This window comes from Sphaerodactylus townsendi, linkage group LG03, assembly GCF_021028975.2.
Source record: "Sphaerodactylus townsendi isolate TG3544 linkage group LG03, MPM_Stown_v2.3, whole genome shotgun sequence".
NCBI classification, from domain to species: Eukaryota; Metazoa; Chordata; class Lepidosauria; order Squamata; family Sphaerodactylidae; genus Sphaerodactylus; species Sphaerodactylus townsendi.
In genome coordinates, this window is record NC_059427.1 from 42507348 (window position 1) to 42527874 (window position 20527).

The 20527-nt window shown below is 46.5% G+C and overlaps 1 protein-coding gene across 2 annotated transcripts in view; it reads left to right on the forward strand.

Annotated features, from left to right (window-relative positions):
• The first annotated feature begins 17000 nt into the window (after nt 1-17000).
• ARL8B (ADP ribosylation factor like GTPase 8B) overlaps nt 17001-20527 on the forward strand; it is a 29301-nt gene continuing 25774 nt past the window's right edge. Inside the window, exon 1 of one of the 2 annotated variants that reach the window (XM_048489997.1) lies at nt 17001-17455. In XM_048489997.1, coding sequence (XP_048345954.1) covers nt 17066-17455 — 390 coding nt within the window. In that variant the 5' untranslated portion in view covers nt 17001-17065. Of the gene's footprint in view, nt 17456-18035; nt 18322-20527 lie in introns of those variants that run through there. The other variant, XM_048489999.1, reaches the window with a different exon arrangement.

A 20527-nucleotide genomic window follows, 5' to 3' on the forward strand; every position in this document is an offset into this window, starting at 1 on the left:
ATGAAGCATGCTGGGTGACCTTGGGCTAGTCACAGTTCTCTCAGAGGTCTCTCAACCCCACCTACCTCACAAGGCATCTGTTGTGGGGGGAGAAAGGGAAGAAGTTTGTAAGCTGCTATGAGACTGCTTACAAGAGAGAAAAGTGGCGTGTAAATCGAAACTCTTCTTCAATGGCTGATTACCCACTGCTGGCTGTTCCCTGCCCTCGCCCCACTCTGGCATGAACAGTCGCGCCAGAGATGCTCTCACTTTCCCCATGGAAAGCAAGAAGCACACGTGGGGCAAGATTTCTTGTCCCAACGCACGTCCTTTCTGAGTGTCCTGTAAAGAGGAAGCACATTGGGACAAGATTTTTTGCCCTGACGTGCCTCCTTTCTTGGCGCACCACAAAGAGGAAGATAAGATTTCATGCCTCAATGTGATTCTGGTCCCATTGTGTGCCCCCAAACCGGTTGCTAATCGGCCAGTGTGACCTCCAGACATGCCTATTTGGCTAACAGAATAGATTGCTTGGATCCTAAATCTGACAACTTCGGTAGTTCTAAAGATGCTAGCACAGTAACAAAGCATATGGTTATGAGTATGTAAACCTCATCCATCTCAGTTATATTTCTCCACTTCTTTGAAATTCCGAATACCATAATTTCAGCAAGCAAGATTTGTATGATGCACTACAAATGTATAACTTGGAATATATGTGTCTGGGGGTCGCCGCATCGGCTCGCCCCGGACTCGACGGTGCGGGGGGCGGGGCCAGCCTTGGGCCGACAGCCGCAGCTGGCGGCGAGGCCGCGGCTGAGGCCGGAGGCAGGCCCGCCCCCGAGGAAGATCAGCCCCGTCGGGGAAGCCCCGGCCGGGGACGAGGAGGCGGCGGTGAGCGGGCGCAGCTGCCGCCGATCGGCCCATCGGCCGAGGCAGGAGGAGGGAACGCCCCAGGAGCCCGGCCGAGGGCTTATAAGGCAGGGTCAGGCGGGCAGGCGAGGAGGCTGTTCGCAACGGGTCGCGGGAGGGGGTTGCGGAAGCCGGGAGGCTGGGAGGCCGGAGCGGAGGACGAGGAGGAAAGAAGGGTAGGAAGGAGAGGCGAAGGAGCAACGAGGGAGAGCTGTGGAAGAGAGGAAAGTGAAAGAGGGAAGAGAGACAATGGAGAAGGGAGACAGGACGGGACCAGGAGAAGCGAAGGAGGCAGGGAGCGAAGAGGGGGGACGGAAGGGGAGCAAAGCCAGGAAGGCGCTCACAGTCAGAGCGCCAGCCGTCAGGGGAGCCCGGCACCTTTCCCAGGGGGAGGGCTGGGGGACCACAACTACGGCTGGGCGCGACTCGGGTAGAGTAGGGGAGAGGGCTTTTACCCTCCTGTTGCCCCCCCCCCCAGTGAGCATCCTGTGGCTCAAGCGGCGGAGAACACTACAAACCCCAAAGACCGGGGATTCAGACGAGGAGACCAACACCTCGGATAGGGACGGTGGGACGGCTTGTCAGCCCCACCCGCAGGAGGGGGAGGGGGATCGCCACAATATAATAGAAAACTGTACAGTTTCTGAGTTGAAGGGAAGTTGGAATTCCTTGGCACAATCAGTGTCAGGCCTCATGGGGCACTTGCTAGAGAGGTTTCCCAACTTCCTGTCTCTTTGCCCCCTAATGCCTTGGGAGGCAATGGGAGAGGGGTAAAGAACATGTGCCAATATTGTGCCAACATGCTTACATCACTTCTGGTTGGCATTACAACGTTTTCTTCCCACATATGAACAATTAGTATGACAAAAACAGTTTTAAAAAGGGTTTTGTTTTCCTGTTTCGTTTCAGGTGCGCAGCTGAAGTCTATAGTAGCAGAACAGAAGTTGAGTCTAGTAGCACTTAAAAGAGCAACAAAATTTCCCAAGATATAACCTTTTGTGAGTCACAACTTACAAAATGAGCTCTGACTCACAAAAGGTTATACCTTGGGAAATTTTGTTGGTTGTTCCTATTTAGTTATTTGTTCTCAAAGATCAGATAACAACGAACACATCCTATGCTGCCTTTCTAGGTACAGTTTCTCTTCTACTTTCTTCCTTGAATGAGTTGTTCCCGAAGTCTTGTGGGCCTTACCAGGCAAATGGCACCAACAACTCCTCACTCTGAGAATTCTTGGTGGTGGTGGCTGGCTACAAGTACTGGGGGAATAAAAATGGAATCCTCTACACAGGAAAACCCTACACCCCCAAGACGCATCAGGTCTGGTTTTCTTCAGTATCACTTCTGAAAATGCCCTTAAAGAGAAAGGCTATCATTTAAAAAAAAATCCCTTCCAACACTGCAACAAACATATACGTGGTAAATTGAGTGTGGAGCAATCTTCTCTTTTGCATAGGCATCATCATCTTTCAAAATCACATTCTGGTTAAGGAAACTGGAATGCTGGGACATCAACAAAAATCTCTCTGTTTTATTCACTCATCGTCTGTTACCGCCTTATTGACAACCAAGCCAGTGCCTTTGGATGTATTATGAGAGTTAGGAAATAAGAAGGGCTCAAGCACATGCTGGCTGCGTGTCAAGGCAACAGCCGCACACTCAGTAGGAAGCCCAGGAGGACTCCTGTCACGAGGAAACCACGTTTCCTGCTGGAGGGGCCTGATTTGCTTATGAAACTCAGAGGGCATAGAAAACTTCAATAGGATTGTATCCCCCTCTGCTGGACAAGTGTATGAGTGTTGTGAGAGAGAACGTGTGTGTTGGGGGAAGGCGGGGGAGAGCAAGAGACTGACTGCAAGTGACTATATAATGCAACACCGTAGGAAAATGACCGATGAAAAAGATTGTAAGTGTTATGACAAGCCCTACAGACTTAAAGAGCCATGCTCAGTATGGGCGATTTAAATTTGTACTCATGTGAAAATAAACAGGAGTTTTGTGGTACTTCAAAGACAAACAAATTTTTCTTCCAGTATAAACTTGCATTTATTCATTCAGTTGCTAGATCATTTATACAGAACCTCTCTCCCTATAAATATTATGTCTTTTGCCACCTCATTAGAATGGAAATGGGATTTCAAAAACGTCCATTGGATTTTCAAGCTTTTGAACTTCAAAACTAGAATTTCCGACAAAATTAAAATGTATTTTAACTGGATGGGGATCTCATTTATAAGGAGATTTCTACAAGGGAAGCGGTTCTGTTCCTTTTGATCTTGGAATTATCTTAACAGCTATTGCCAAATATTTCTTCATGTAAAAATTGATTTAGGACATCTTTACCAAATTCCATTTTTTCCTTCACTTCCTATGACCAAGAACTGTAACATGCTGTACTCTTTCACCTCTTTTACAGCAGAATTTATCCTGCCTCAGCTAGCCCAGGCTAGCTTGATTTTGGCAGGTTTTAGAAACTAAGCAGGGTTGGCCTTGGTTAGTACTTGGATGGGAGACCACCAAAGGAAGTCCTGAGTTCCTGTGCAAAGCCAGGCAGTGGCAAACAACCTCTGAGCCATCTTTTGTCTCGAAAACTCTAAATCAACTGTGACTTGATGGCAAAAACAAAACAAAAAAACCCACATAGCAGAGGTCACCAGTCCTGCTAAATTATCTGCCATGCACACTACTCTGAAGCTATTATAGCAGCAAACACTCTCTGCGTTTGGAATTGTCACCTGTACCTCCTTCCAATCCCTACTCCCAATCAAAAAGTTCCTGATCTGAACTTTGCCTTTGCTGAGACTTTAGACAAGTCATGATTTCTCTCTCACAGCAGGGCTGCCAGGGATCAATATGGGACAGTGGAAAAGAATTTCCCCCTGCCTGAGACTACCAAAGGCAATCTAACCATCACATGAAAGTAAATTGCATGACTCAAGATCCATGGGACTTGCTTCACAGTGACCCAGAGCCCACCAAATTTTGTCTCCCTAGTCACATGAAGCTTGCTTTATTTTGAGTCAGGCCATTGGTTTATCATGGTAAGTGCTGTCTACACTGATTGGCAGCAGGTCTGTGAATCATCTGCTACCTGGTCTTTTCAACTGGAGATGCAATGCACTGAACCTGGTACTTGCCTGCTTGCAAAATAGTTGCTGTTCCTGTAAGCCAGTGTCCTTCCCCTAATCGAGGGGTGTCAAACTCGCGGCCCTCCAGATGTTCATGAACTACAATTCCCATCAGCCCCTCCCAACATGTGTTAGATTTTGTTTAGAGTCATGGATATGCCCAGTAGTGTGTGTGACTGCAGTTTATAGAAACTTCTCCAGAGACATAAATGTAAAAGGTAAAACTTACATTTATTCAATCATCTTCAGTTCACAACTTTGTTCCAAGAAAAGGTAGATAGAAAGAACCCTATCTAAAGAGATTACTTTCCCTATGACAAGTGGGCACAACTAACGCGCCATCACGTGTGTGGAAGTGAGTGGATGCTGCAGTGGCAAAGGCCCCACTGAGCAGGCTTCGCCATTGAGACTGCATGCGCCGGGTCAAAGGCTAGGAGCAGAAGTGAAGCTAGCATGGGGAAGAAAGGAAGTTAGTGGGCGGTCTCCTGGCCCAGACAAGGAGGGCAAACAAGAGAGGCAACATCACAGTTAGAGTGATATACAGCACCCCCCAGTGTCCAGGCATGCAGAAGTCGCTTATTCCAACAACATGAGCAATACTGGCTTGCGCGTAATTCGCAGGCAAGGGCTGATGTGGAAAACTCCTCGTGTGGTCTGCGGAACATCTGGAGGGCCGTGAGTTTGACACCTGTGCCCTAATCAAAGGCCCTGTCACTCAGCCTTGAGCACCCTCCCATACAATACAGTGGCATAGAGCCCAGGGGATGGGAGTGGTGTCTTGCCCTGGGCGTGCACTGGTGTGGGGGCATGGCAGGGGCGTTCCATGGCGGGGGTGGGCGGGGGTTAGGGCGCAGTTCTCCCTTGCTATGGCTCTGATACAATATAAGAAATAATCATCATCCCATACCTCAAAGATTTCCCAGACAATGTATATAAAGTGTTTTGCACACTTGAAAGTGCTACAGAAATACATTATCAGTGGGCTGCTGAAACATTTCTGAGCTAGCTTCCCTCACAGTGCAAACATACTTGAAACATTTTTCTTTCCTGCCCAAACAGCGGGCTGTTATCCATGCTCCCTGCGCAGTGGCCCAACCTTCCCTTTGACATTTGCTCCACCATTTTTTGGTCCCTCACCTCAGTTCTTCCCATTCCTCTCAATTTTTATTATTTGATGAGAGTTTTTTGGGCCATTTTTTTAAAAAATAATTGAATCAGAGAAGGTATGAAGCGTCGCTACAGTGCATACATGGAGAAAGAAAAAAAATGCCAACCAGGAAACAATGTTCTGAGGAGTTGAGCGTGAAGAGACTTTGAGGTGAACGATAGGATCGAAAACATCTTTGAATGGAGTAAGTGTAGTGTGAGGAAAAGGCCAGTAAAGATGTTTTATGAAACAACAAGGCTAAAGGTGCTCGGAAACATTTTCGGAACAGAGCAAAAACTTGCAGAACTTCACGGGGGGAAGATTTCATTAGTGGGCTGGAAATGATGTAAAACTGCTTGTGCAGAAAAGGACCATGTTAGTAACCAAAGGGGTCTTTCCTTGTACTTTACCCTTGGGTGTAAAATGTGCATGGTCCTCTAATGCTGTTTCAGCACAGTGTTAACATGATTAAGGAAATGGATGAGACTTTCAAAAGAATAACTGTTGATTGACTTGGGCAGGCCAATCCTATGGAGGGGGGACGAAGGGGTTGTTGGTGCTCATGTGGGACTGTGGCAGCACATTTGCCCTCCCCACTGGTGTAAGTGGCACAGCCTGGCCCCCAGAACTGCGTCAGTGTCCAAGCAGATGCCAGCATGGCAGGGGGCGTTCCCGGGGGGCAGAACCAATTTTAGTTCGGCTTCCACTGGCCTTTGGAGCTGGGAATGCCCCAGCGTAACTCTTACACTGAAGCTACCCTTTTGGATGGTGTACATTCATTTTTGCCTACATAGAGCTTGCAGGCAGCTGGGGAGTTTTTGATGTTCACTGCCTCTGGAACGCATGATAGGGAATAGTACATTCTGTGTCACTCTGTCTCCAGGAAATCTTTGTTTTCAGGCTGTGGCTTCCACTATAATCACTGATAATTTGTTTCCTAAGATATTGTTCTCCGCTGTCTCCAGGCCACATTAATTGTCAGCTTAATGCATTGCAATTTTTACAGTCTAAAATTGGTGACCTTCCTTTTCATGCTTACAAAGCCTGAAGCTCCATGTGATAATGGCAGATCCATTTATCTGAATCAGAGGCTTACCCAGACATATATAAAAGCGGAGAGCAGGCCAATTATTTGTGCAAAAGAGGCTTATGGTTGAAAGGAGCTAAGGCTCCTCATTCCCCATTCCTTCTTCACAGCCACTTTCTCCTTAGCCAACCTTCAGTACAAAAACCAGGGCTTCTAAAAGGGGGCGAATTTTTTCTTGGTTCAGGTTCTTTCAAGAGGTCCAAGAAATGCACCTGCCTCATCTTCACATGCAGGACAGTGCCTGTAATAATCTCCTTCCAGACCAGGTTTAGGGAAACTGGTGAGAGAGATTTTCTGGAGATATTAGCAGCTGTCAAACATAAGTTGGTAACCAGAATATATGGGCATGAATAGTGTTATCTATCTAACATCATTGTCAAAAGACCTGCAGGTCAGTAATTACAAAAACTTGTGGATCTCTTGAATCAAGCCTGCAAATGCCAGATGCCATACTTATGCCTTATTATTTAGAGAATACAAATAGAGCATTGTGAAAGTAGTGAATTGGAAAAATCACAGTATCTTGAAATCGTCAAGTTCTGGAAAGAGTAAGGAGCCTTTGATCAAACCTGGAATACTCCTACCATCTAGTGGTTATAAGAAGAAGTAGTCTAGTATAATCAAAAATTACACATAATGTATTTTGCACTAGGGAGGATGCCTACAGATGGACACAATTGACAGCATTTGGAATGTACCAACCACTTTCTCCTACAGATTGAGGTAACAGGATACTTGTTGGGAAACTGTACTGCAGAAGAACATTTCTGCCTTTGGTGGTTGGTTCATATGGTAAAATTTGAAAGAGAGCATGCTGGCTGTGCACTTCTATTGACCTTTGTGAATTCTGTAGACGCTCCCCCATTAATATTCACCTGGAATATTATGTACAGTTCTGGACACCGCAATTAAAGAAGGATATTGACAAGTTGGAGCGAGTTCAGAGGAGGGCAACCAAAATGGTAGAAGGTCTGGAATCCATGCCCTACAAGCAGTGGTGGGATCCAAAAATTTTAGTAACAGGTTCCCATGGTGGTGGGATTCAAACTGTGGCGTAGCGCCAATGGGGCTGGGTGGGGCATTCCTGGGCGGGGCTGTAGCAAGGACACAGCCGCTGCGCCGGTCCTTGGGCGGGAAACGAATGCACGCAGGCGCAGGCTGCCACTTACGCCGGTGCACCTCCTGCTAGACTGCTTCAAGTTCTGCGCACTAACGCTGAGAGGAGGGGCATAACTAAGGCAAAAATCACGTGGCAAAATCACCAATTAGTAACCCCCTCTCGGCACACACAAATAATTAGTAACCTACTCTCGGGAACCCGTGAGAACCTGCTGGATCCCACCTCTGCCTACAAGGAGAGACTTAGGAAGCTGGGTACATTTAGTTTGGTGAAGAGAAGGTTAAGAGGTAACATGATAGCTATGATTAGACATTTGAAGGGATGTCATGTTGGTGAGGGAGCAAGCTTGTCTTCTGTGGCTCCAGAGATTAGGACCAGAAGTAATGGGTTCAAGGTGAAGGAAATGAGATTCCACCTAAATATCAGGAAAAAACTTCCTAAGTCTCTAAGTTTGACAATGGAATGCACTATTTTGTAGTGGAGTCTCCTTCTTTGGAGGTTTTTAAAGAGAGACTGGATGGCCATCTGTCAGGAGTGCTTTGATTGTGTGTCCCTGCATTGCAGGAGGTTAGGGTCTCTTGATGGCCCTTAGGGTCTCTTGATGGCCCTTAAGGTCTCTTCCAACTCTATGATTCCATGATTCTGTGACTTGAACATGGAAGAGACTTCATACTTATTTGCCAATGCTTCTGCAATAACATCTGAATCCAATCTGAAAGGCAATAGGAACTTGATGTGTTGTACACACTGACAAACACATGTTGGTGCCACAAACGTTGTAATTTTTGCCTATTTCTTTACATTAATTAGTCAGTGTATATATCCTTTTCCTGTCCAGCAAATTCTCAAGGCAACAGAAATGTGGCATTCAATCATCCATGAACTTTAAGTTAATAAAAGACAAGACTAAGAACATCAGTAGAATAGACCAGTGATCTGATTAATATCAAGGGCTTCCATAAAAGGTATGCTTTCAGATTATGACTGATGGCCTGTGAGAATAATACTAGGGGTACTTCCAGGGAAAGAGAGATGCACAGTTTAGGATGGTCTCTATAGTTTGTTCCTTCCAGCCATATCTCAGACAAGGCAAGTATTGGCAGCAAGCTCTCTTCCCTTCTGGGAGGTCCCTCATATACTTGAGACTCAAGCTAGTATGGATGGCAAAGATCAAAATCAGTACTTTCAGTTTGTCATAAACTGGGAGCCAGAACAGCTGATGAAGCACAGGCGTCATTGGCTCCATTAACACACTAATTCCAGAAAATAAGACAATTTATGTTATCTGTATTATTTTTGGATATATTTTAAAATCACCGGATGGTTGTGTGTGTGTGTGTGTGTGTGTGTGTGTGTGTGTGTGTATTTTTATAACTCTGGCTTATTCTAAAAGTGATAATTCATATATTGCTGTATTAGGATTTTATTTTTAACACCTTGTAGGATTCACTGAGCAGGTCTCTGGAGAGGCAGCATACAAATTCTATGTTATAGAGTACTTTCCAGTCTATGTGGTCATGGTCTGGTAGTTTTAGCACCTAACATTTCACCCGCATCTGTCTTCAGAGGCATGTCATGGTAAGACGTGTTTCTCTCCTTAGCACATCTTATTGCAACATGCCTCTCAAGATACTCGCCATAGATGCAGGTAAAAGGTTAGGAGATAAAACTTCCAGATCCCAGCCACACATCCCAGAAAACCCACAACAGCCAATTGATTCCAGCTGAGAAAGTCTACAATACAATGAAAACACTGCCACCATTATTTAAAATCCTTGAATAACACTGATCAAAACAATTTGCTGGGCTGGTGGTATGGTCCAGAAAGTCAGTCTGCTGCCAGAGGCTGATTGATCTATATCACAGGTGTCAAACTCACGGCCCTCCAGATGTTATGGACTACAGTTCCCATCATCCCCTGCCAGCATCATGCTGGCAGGGGATGATGGGAACTGTAGTCCATAACATCTGGGGGGGGCGAGTTTGACACCTATAATCTATATGGGTTCCTGATGGTCCTTGTGGGATTTATAAATGGCATGGTGAGTGGTTCTTTTGCAGTCCTGGCCAATCTCAGAAATAAAGATGTGACTTGGGTGGTTGACACAATCAGTCCTACATGTCCTCTCCTGAAGACTACAGCCTGGTCACAGTGCACTCCTAAATAGGGTCATCATACCGGGTTTCTAGGTCAGTCCACCTTGGAATTCAGTAGTGCAGACTTTTAAAATCGTGAAGTTGAGTAGATGCATATGGTAAGTTCCTGACCTCTTTATGGGCAGGTGGAAATCTAGGGACTCATAGTGGTACAACCAGGGAAACTGAAGGGAGACAACATTTTAAAGCCTAGTCTGCTGTAGTACCAATGAGGGAGGTGAAGAAAAGTTAGATCTCCATTGCCATTGTATCTTATGTCTTATGGTTGCTGGCTCTGTGGGTCCAGATATAACTGCATCCCAATAAACAAACCAAAATGCAGAGGGAACAAACTATGTTGAAATAGAAAATGCCATAGAGACCCTTACCCAACAGAAGATGTGAATATATACTGATAAAAAAGAAAGAAAATTAAGATCTTCGAATAAGGATTATTCCAGCACTGGCAGAGTTATTGGAGCAGAAGGAGGAGAAAATAGACAAAGAAATATAATCAGTGGTGGGCTTCAAATAATTTAACAACCGGTTCCGGTGGTGGGATTCAAATAATTTAACAACTGGTTGCATATAAGCACCATTTTAATAACCGGTTCAGCCGAAGTGGTGCGAACCTGCTGAATCCCACCACTGTATATAATGTACCATATAAATTCAAGATTTGTCAAGGAGAAAAAATCACCAAGAGACATTCTGATCTACTTTGTTAGAAAAGAGCAAGAGATGAAATCCTCAAAAGACACTTGGTGGAGAAATTAATTTTAGAGGGAAATACAATGGCTGTACTAAAAGAAATACCAATACATATCTTAAGAAAAAGAAAAGACTATGAGTTTCTGACTGCAATTCTAAGGAAACATGAAATACTTTCATTGGGGTCAGCTTGAAGGAGTTTTCTTTATGTACAAGTCCAGGAAATACAACATAGATATGGCACAGAAGGCACAAGACTTCCTGGCAAGAAATAAAAAAGACTTCGTGACAACAGGTTAACAAGAAGTAAGTGATTAACTTGCCTTAGTGGTTCTTTTTGTTTCCTGATTACTGATTAACTTTTTTTATATTTTGGAAGCTGCTCTAATTTCTTAATAACAAAAAAGGGGAAAATTAGTTGTAAAGTGTTATCATGTAATTTGAATGGAATGAATTCGGTATATAGGAGAAAAAATATATTTCACTATTTAAAACAGTTGAATAATTAGGTAATGTGTTTACAAGAAACACACATTTAAACAGTGAGGAAAAATATCTTAAATGTGAAAGACTGGGAGAGTTTTAATGTATGCAGCTATTTTTTTAAGAGTAGCTATGTCTGTGAAAGATCGTTTATGCCCCAAATTAATGTTTGCTGATATGAGGGCAAGATATCTAGGAGTTGAAATAGAGATACAAGAGCCCAAAGTGCTTATAGTAGGCATTTATACTAATACTAATAAATCTAAATTTTATGAAGACTGTCAGATAAACTTGGGTGCTGTGTGGTTTCCGGGCTGTATGGCCGTGTTCTAGCAGCATTCTCTCCTGACGTTTTGCCTGCATCTGTGGCTGGCATCTTCAGAGGATCTGATGTTGGGAAAGCAAGTGGATTATATATCTGTTGGAGTGTCCAGGGTGGGTGGAGAAACCTTGTCTGTAGAGGTCAACAAAGCAAGGCAAACCAGGCTTGGCACACAATTGAGGGTGCATCTTGAATAGAAGTATCAAGTAACAATGAAGACTATAGCATGGGCTTAACATCAATGGAGATAGCAAGGTCACTGGTGGAGCATCTTGAATAGAAGTATCCTGGCCTTTGTTTCTTTTGTGGTTCTATGGTCATCCCCAGGTTTCTGTAGGAGCTGGTTAGACACTGTCTTGACTCTAGTATTCTTTCAACACTGGCAAGCCAAGTCTCTCAGTTCATTTGCCTTTCATAGTGTCTTCCTTCCTGTTAAAATCTGTCCATGTGCTTATGGATTCTCAACTTAGCTTCCTGCTGTGTAGTCTGACGTAGTGGCTTTCTCAGAGTGGTCCAGAATTTCGTGGTTTCTTTTCCAAATAATATTCTATATCCAGTAGGTTGGTTTTATCATCGTTGCAGTTCTGCTATTGATTTGGATTTTTTCTATGGCTGAAATAGTCTTGCAGTGTTTCTCTTTCGTGGTTCTTTGATATGTGTCTGTAAAGGCGCTGCGTTTGGTAGTTCCTTGCATGTAGACTTTGTCCACAGCTGCATGGTATGCGATAGACTCCTGCAGTAGCTAAAGGGATCCCTCTCTTTATCCTTTGCTGGAACGTGAGCATCTGTTGAATTTTCTTAGTGTGGGTCTGTAGATTGTTTGTAGGTTGTGCTTCTCTTCATCAGCTCTTCCTATGCTGCATCAGTGGTTCCCTTGATGTATGGTGGTAAGTGTTAACACTCTCTCTCCTCTAGATGGTGGCTCTTTAGTCATCTTTGTTCATGTGGGTTTGTTCTTGGTCTTGCAGCTCCCTTCTGATTTCTGTATTAGAGTAACCTATTAGCCTGTAGAGAGCCCTGTTTAGGTAGATTCAATTCATCTTCAGTAGGAGGTAGAGGGTTCGTGATCTCAGATTCTGTTTGCGCGATGTACCAAAGTTTTTATGGTGCTCCAATTGAATCACCTAAACAGGACTCTACAGTCTAATTTTAACAGGAAAGAAGAAACTATGAAAATGAACAGAACTTGGCTGCCAGTGTTGAAAAATTCCTAGAGTCAAGACCAGTGTCTAACCAGCTCCACACAAACACAGGGATGACCATAGACAAAAAAAGGGGAAACAAAGGCCAGGATACTTCTATTCAGGGATGTCTCTACCACCAGTGACCTTGTTATCTCCAGTGTAATAATTTTTTTCCCATGCTATAGTCTTCATTGTTACTCATACTTCTATTCAGATGCCCTCAATTATTGACCTGGTTGCCTTCTTTGTTACTCACAGACAAGGTTTCTCCACCCACCCTGGACACTCCAACAGATATATAATCCACTTGCTTTCCCAACATCAGATCCTCTGAAGATGCCAGCCATACAGATGCAGACGTAAACGGGCCAGGAGAGAGAGAATGTTGCTTGTGAACATCTAGCCATACAGCCCGGAAACCACACAGCACCCAAGTGATTCCGGCCGTGAAAGCCTTCGACAATGACAGATAAACTTTTAGAATACACATATGAAAATTGGATTGTATTAGGAGACTTTAATGGAGTAGTTGCACCTAAAATTGATTTAAAAAATAGAAAAAATAAAAATTTAATTTAAAGCAAAATAAGTTACCTGAGGCTTTTACATTCTTAATGCACAAACATGGTTTAAAGGATGCAAGGAGACATAAAAGCCATATGAGGATTGATATGGTGAGAGCATTAGGACATTTATGCATACAAAGAAAATTTAAAAAATTTCCAAAGTCAATATCAGACCATAACCCCATTCAATATAATTGGATGGCTCTTAAAAATAAAAAGGTGAAACAAAAATGTGGGGAGAGTCTAAAATATTTTTTAAAAAAGAAGTGGTAGGTGGAAGGTGCCACTTTGGAAAAACCTAGCTCGTGGAAAGAGGTTCAAAAGTGGCGTTTCAGCGCCTGCTGTGCGAACTCCTTCCCGGGGACGGTGTTTTTGCTGTCTCTGGGGTGCTCTATTCCATGCGGAAACAGCCTTTGTGAGGTAGGTGGGGTCGACAAAGTTCTGAGAGATTCGTGAGTAGCCCAAGATCACCCAGCAGACTTCATGCGTAGGAGTGGAGAAACAAATCCAGTCCAGAGATTAGAGTCCTCTGCTCATGCAGAGGAGTGGAAAACCAGACCTTGTTCTCTAGTGTCTATCAGTCTTAACTAATACAGCATACTGGATGAGGGGATTTCTAAATTGTCCCCCATCCCATGATTCCATGCTGATCCTCCTGATGTGTAATATAAAAATGCAGGGATACCAAGTGGAATAGTTTCAAATTGCTACTTTAATTGTGTAAAGTGAAAACAGCCTAGAAGACATATCACAAACACCTCAGGGCCCTCCATAAGCATAGCTATATTTGAAATGATATGTAGAATGAATAAATTGTGTTTTTGTAATGCATATGAGCTACACGTCTTTCATTTTTTGAAGACTTTAGTATGGTGTAGTGGTTAGGACGCCAGAATAGGATCTAGGAGATCCAAGTTCAACCTTCCTCCCCCCCCGCCCCCCCCATGAAAACTGATGGATGACCTTGGCTGAGTCATATATTCTCAACTACCTGAGAGGATTGTTGTAAGGATAAAATTGTGTTTTTAATGCCCTCTCTGCTGTGGAATATCAGAGATTCATGTCCAAGATAATGCTCATAACCACTTTTGAGAAGCAATTTTCCTCTAGATTGGCCAGGGATCCTGAAGGGTTGGGGTTTTTTTTGCCATCTTTTGGGCATGGACCGGGGGGGGGGGTGTCACTGGGGGTGTGGGGAACAGGTCGTTATGATTTTCCTGCCTTGTGCAGTAACTTGGACTAGATGACCGTGGAGGTCCCTGCCAGCATTTTTTTCCAAAATTCTCTGATTCTGTTCTATGAAAACAAAAAGGAATCTCCACTGACAGAGGCACGGAAAGAAGGTAATTTAATCTTGTCCCCTTCTGTAGGAGTTCTAACTGCCAGCAAGACAGCTGTTTGTGGGAAAAAGTGGGTGAAAAGAATAGCCTTGACCCACCTCACCCTTTACTTGCATGCTGTTGTTCACTCTGCTCCCCAGATTGGTCCAAATAACAGATGCTTGTTGGGGTGGGGGCATACTCTTGGACTGCCAACTTGGGAAATTCTTGGGGATTTGGGGGCAGAGCCTGGGGCAGGAGCCCAGTAAGAATTTACCCCCCAGAGCTGCCATTTTCTCCAGGGGAACTAATCTCCGAAATCTGAAGTTCAGTTGTAATCCCATGAGAACTTCAGACCCCATCTGGAGGTTGGCAGTGCTGGCCTATGCTTTACCCCACTGCTGAGGGTGCATGAGAGGGACATGCCATCTTACTTTACTCACCTCTGGCGAAAACATTGGGTAGGGGACTGTGCCCTTTTCAGTTGTTACGTTTGGGATACTCTTGCTAAGTGTTTTTATTTGTAAAAGTTGCTACCTATAATCCTTCTGATGTGTTTTGTGAACAGGGTGATATATGCATTTCCTAGTTTCGGCACATATGAAGGCACACTTGCAAACTTATGTTCTGAAGGCCTAAATGGTAGAAATGCACAATATAAATTTTGAAAACAAGCAAGAAAACAATGAAATTATGAAATGGGAAGCCCAATCTACAGTCCCAGGCGGCTGGGGATGGTGCAGTTCCTGCATCACCCCATTGTTCGGGGGGGGGGGCAACCCTGCCAGACCCCTGCCACCAGAGAGGCACAAGGGTGGTGTAAGTCCAAGCCCTGGGTCATGGTGTAACTGGCCGCAAAGTCAGGGTGGAAGCTGACTAACTCCACTCCCAGGAACAACTCTGGCACACTGCACTGAAATGATGCTCAGAGCCGTATCCAGGCATCCCAAAGGGTTGGAGTGTCTGCCCACCAGCATGTTTGCCCCTCTGCCAGGTTAAGTGCCCCTGGGAGGGCAGATCCGCTGGCACGGGCCCACACTGCCTCCACAGGTCAATCCCCCCGCCCCCGCCGAATTGGGCCATAAGCAGGGATGTAGGTATAGATTTTTAATGGGGGGGGTTCAGGGGTGGGGCCACACCCAATCCGTCCCTAGGGCATTCCCAAGCCCCGCCCCTGGCCTAGCACTTATAAAAGCAGCTCTCCGAGGTCGGGGATGGCAGACTCCCCTGCCCTGCCCCTCCCCTCTGGGCAGAGGCATAGAGGGAAAATGGAGCCTGGTGCAAAATCTGAGCCCCCCCACCCCCCTGGGCAGCCGCTGTGATGCTGGAATCCACCCCCAAACAGCATCACTTTCAATGGTATTCAAACTAGAGAGCCCAAATTCTCTTTTTAAATCCACCTTAAAGGGAGAATCTGGGGTCCCTAGTTAAACAACATTGAAAGTGATGCTGTTTTGGGGTGGATTATCCCCCACCCTGAAACAGTATCACTTTCAATGTGGCGCAGTGGTTAAGAGCAGGTGCATTCTAATCTGGAGGAACCGGGTTTGATTCCCTGCTCTGCCACTTGAGCTGTGGAGGTTTATCTGGGGAATTCAGATTAGCCTGTGCACTCCCATACACGCCAGCTGGGTAACCTTGGGCTAGTCACAGCTTTTCAGACTCTCTCAGCCCCACCCACCTCACAGGGTGTTTGTTGTGAGGGAGCAAGGACAAAGAGATTGTAAGCCTCTTTGAGTCTCCTACAGGAGAGAAAGGGGGGATATAAATCCAAACTCTTCTTCTTCTTCTAAACTGAGGACCTCAGATACTCCCTTTAAATCCATGCCGAAGGGGGTGGATTTAAAAGGAGAATCTGGGGAAATTTGGGGGGTGCCTGCTGTCAGGAGTGCAATTGTTAAGCTAGAAGCACCAAACTTTCAGGGTATCTTTAGGAGTCTCTCCTAATGATACCACCCAGGTTTGGTGAAGTTTGGTTCAGGGGGTCCAAATTTATGGACCCTCAAAGGTGTAGCCCCCATCTCCTATTAGCTTCCATTGGAAACAATGGGGGATGGGGCACCCCTTTTGGTAGTCCATAGCTTTGAACCCCCTGGACCAAACTTCACAAAACCTGGGTGTTATCAATAAGAGACTATCTTGATAATACATCCCAGGTTTGGTGAGGTTTGGTTCAGGGGGTCCAAAGTTATGGACCCTCAAAGGTGTAGCCCCCATCTTCTATTAGCTCCCATTGGAAACAATGGGGGATGGGGGCAGTGGAAGGGGATGTTGATAAGATCCAATCAGAAACATTGTCCATCTGATGCCAGCATTGCACTTCCTGTTTTTTTTTAAAAAAATCTTTCCAGTTACAGTTGAAATGGGTGAATATTCATCTGGTGTTCACAGGGAGAAGACGCTCCAAGCTGGCAGAGGGGGGTGGGGGAAAGTTAGGCGAAAATAACTTTGCTGTGCTCAAACATGTGATCCACAATCACGTACGCTCAGACAGATGACATCAAGGAGTGCACGCTCAACTACTTTATCTTAAATTGGGAGATTGACACCAGCAGTTTCCTGATTATTGCTAAACTTTGATCCTTGCTGGGATGGGGAAATTCCTGGAGATTTGGGCTGGAGCCTTGGGGGGGGGGGCAAGGTTTGGGGAGAGACGTCAGTGTGGTCCCTAGCGTCCACTCTCCAAAGTAACCATTTTCTTCAGGGAACATACCCAGAAGATACACTTAAGTGGGAGATACACTGGAGCGGGAGGGGTGAAGATCACACACCTGGATGAACTCGGGCGCGGGGGGGGGGGGAATCCCCGCCCCTGCTACAGAGCAGGGGCGGCGTGGACGGCCTCCCGGCCCGGAGGGGTGAAGGTGGCACACCCGGCCGCAGCAGAGTGCACAGACCAAGCATTCCCCCACCCCCGCTACAGCACAAGGCAGCGGGGGCGGCTTCGCCCCTGCTCGCGGGGGCGGCGGGGATGGCCTCCCGGCCTGGTCGGGAGCCGCAGCTGGGTGGGAATGGCATGCCCGGCTACAGCTGTGCGCCCACTGAAAAGTCGCTCCCAGCACCCCTGCTGCAGCCAACCCCTGCCCCCGCGAGGGGTGAAGCTGTCGCGCCCCATCTGCAGTGGGCGCGCGGAGGGGGTGTGTATGTGGAACCGGGAGAAACAGCATGCCCGGCTCAGGGAAAGCGCTTCTCCACCCCCATTGCTGTGGGCAACTCAGAGCCAGGCACTGCCCGCCCTGCAAGCAGCTGGGCAGGCAGGGGAGGTGGCGCCGGCTGGGAAAGCACCCGCCCCGGCGAGTCGTGTTGGCCAGGAAGGCCCACGAGTAAACCAGACGAAAGGGGTCAACCCCCCCCCCCACAGGTAAGGAGACAACACCGAGTCTTTATTGAAAAGGAAGGGGGGGTGTATGCTCACCACAGCAAGCTAGGTGCACACAAACAAATCGTCAGCCGGCAAGCACATGGCTTGAACAAAGGAGGGCAAGTCCCTTTAAAGCCTTGGCTCGCTCCTCCTTTCATCCGGTGATGCTGCCCCTTCCCATAGTGGCTCCCTTTCCAGTTCCGCCCTTGTCTGGGCAGTGTCAGCTGGGCTCGTTCCAATCCCCCACCCCGATCAGCAACTCTGCCTGGTGGTAATTCACAGGCGCCTTTTATCCTGATCAAGGAACAGTAGTATAGAAGCAGTGATATTAGACACTGTAAGCAAAAAGCTATCTAAAGGGTCAGTATCACATAGCTTCTTATTCCGTATAAGATCCGTGTATTTTATTATGCTTTCCAGTTCCCCCTCCCAGGCCGGGAACTTGGGCCCTGCGCCTCCACCCTTCCCCACGCTCCTCGTGCTAGTGCCTGTGTAGGCTGTCAGTCCTCCCAACGTGCTGCGCACCACTTTGCCGACAGAGGGGGCTGTGACGCTCGGCTGGCCGCGGCAGACGGGGCGGAACCGCTCTTGCCCTTACGGCGCGCCGTCATATGACCGCGGCGAGCGGAGCGAAAGGGAACAGCTGCAGCCGGAGTTGGCCCGAGGCGCGGTCGGTCGTGCGAAGTGGGGCGAGGGGGTGAAGCCGTACCCGGGCTGCTGTGGGCGCTGCCTCCGCCGCCGCCATGCTGGCGCTGTTGTCCCGGTTGCTGGACTGGTTCCGCTCGCTGTTCTGGAAGGAGGAGATGGAACTGACCCTGGTGGGGCTGCAATACTCGGGCAAGACCACCTTCGTCAACGTCATCGCGGTGAGAGGCTCCGGGGCAGGTCGCTGCTGGGACCCTCCTCCTTGGAGGTGTCTTTGGTCCCGGCTTCTGTCTTTGCGCTTCCCTCTCCCGGCTTCCTTCTTTCCCTTTTGTCTTTGGTGGGAACCCTCCGTCTAAAACACGCAACTCAAGCGAACAGAGCTTTTTCTGTGGATCTTGAGCCCTTGAAGGCGCGAGTTGCACGTCTGAACGGCCCCCACCCCCCCGCGTTCAGATGTGCAACTTGCACATAATGAAACAAAGTTGTTTCTGTAGCTCTGATCCCTTACAGCTGCGAGTTGGGTGTCTGAATGCGCCCCCCCTCCTCTTGCGTTCAGGCATGCAACTTACACATAACAAAAGCAGGTTACGCCTATCTTGTCTTTTCAAAGCTTTCTATATTTTATCCCCCCCCCCCCTTCTGTTGTATTTTGAGGCGGGGGAGCGTTCAGGAATTCCAGGTACACTCCAGTGAGCTCCCCCTACCTTGAATCTTTTGATTGTAGTTACAAACTTGATATCTGTCAAACATTTCTAGGATGAGTGGAGTTGGGTCTTGGGAAGTGTATTTAGTCAGTTTATATCCTGCCTCCAAGGATGAAGTAGGGGTCTTTTGAAGAGGAGAGACCAGTGCCCAGCCGTGGCTTGGGCAAGTCTGCACAACATGTACTCTCTGGGCTGGGCAAGGCGGGGAGCTCTGGCTTCCCCTCCCAGCAGCACTTGTGATCCTGACTCTCTGTGGGTGTGGCCTCCCCAAAAATAACCTTTGTGTCTTCCCAGGGAATATGAAAGCCTTGGGATATGATGTTGTTACGGGGCTACCTCTTCTGTTCTCATCTTCTGAAAATCTAAGCCTCCACCCTGTTAGTTCATTGATGCCATGTATGTCATTTGGAGATTGGCTTTGAGGTGCCTCATGTGAGGTTGTCCGAGAATCCTGTGTTTTCCATCCTAGAGAGTAGAGTGGAGTGGAAATGTCGTTGTTACTCTATAAACCACCAGTTTACTGTGTATTTGAATCCTGTGGCTGCCTTTTTCCAGATGAAGCTGGGGTAGTGTTAGGAGAGGACAGAATCGCTTCTGCTTCATCTTGGGTGGGGCTATAGGTCCTATAGAAGGAGGGCCTTGAAGGCAGTAATGATTTATGAGTACATCTTGAGCATATCTACTCAGAATGAACTCCCAGTGAGTTCAATGTTCCCATAGCATTTTCATGGGATTTCAAATTTAATCTGGAAAATTACTCTTGGCACTACAATTCTTAGTAGTACTAATATTGTGCATTGAAGCACATGTGCATATATGGTAGTAATTCTCATTGTTTGAAAGGGGCAGTGAATTTGGGGAAGGGGAGTTCTTCTGAAATAATAAGAATGAATAGGATTTGATCAAAGAGACCAGGTTCGTGTTTGGCTGAATTTTTCTGGTTGGGCAGAATAGCTTTTTGCTTTAGCGCAGCAACGACGAAAGGATTGTGTCCAGGTTCTGAACGTCCCTGTTAGTGATGAGATGTGGAGTGCCTCCATTGTGAGCCCAGCTTTAGAACTTAACTTTTCTGTTTAATCATTAACTTATCCGTCATGTAGATGATTGGGGAAGACAATGGCAAACTGTCTTGTAAACAGTCTGCTTATAAATATTGTGCTTTGACGTTACCCAGTGGGTCAGTAATGACTCGGTGCTTGCACAAGGGACTACCTTTACCTTTTATTTATCTTAAAGGTTGCTTATAAAGGGCTTTTTTGTTGTCTTTCTAAGTGATGCATTGGAGCGCTGTGAACTGTGGTGCTTTCCTGACCTAGTATGTTTATGTTGTCCATTCACAAAGAGATACTGTACTGTCCAGAAGATTGAACCTGCAAGCTTGGCATCTGTCTTCAGGGATTGAGTAGATCAGCACTGTTGTATTCGTACACTTGAAATCTTTGAGTGCCTTTACTGGGCTTCCTATTGCAGTGGGCTGTTGCCTTCAGCGCTGGAACTTTCAACAGAAGGGATTTGTTGTACAGGGTTATTATGACTGAGGTACGTCTCGCAGGCTTGCAGTGCAGCTTCTTCCCAGGCCTGGGGAAGTGCTTCCTGGTCTGGGCTGGCTTGCTGAGCTAGTTGCTTATAATGAGTTTTCCCTTTAGATATTTTATCCCAGTGTTTCTTCTGAGAACTAGCCTAGAAATGTGGGGAATCTGATGATTGAAAGTGGCTCTGGGTG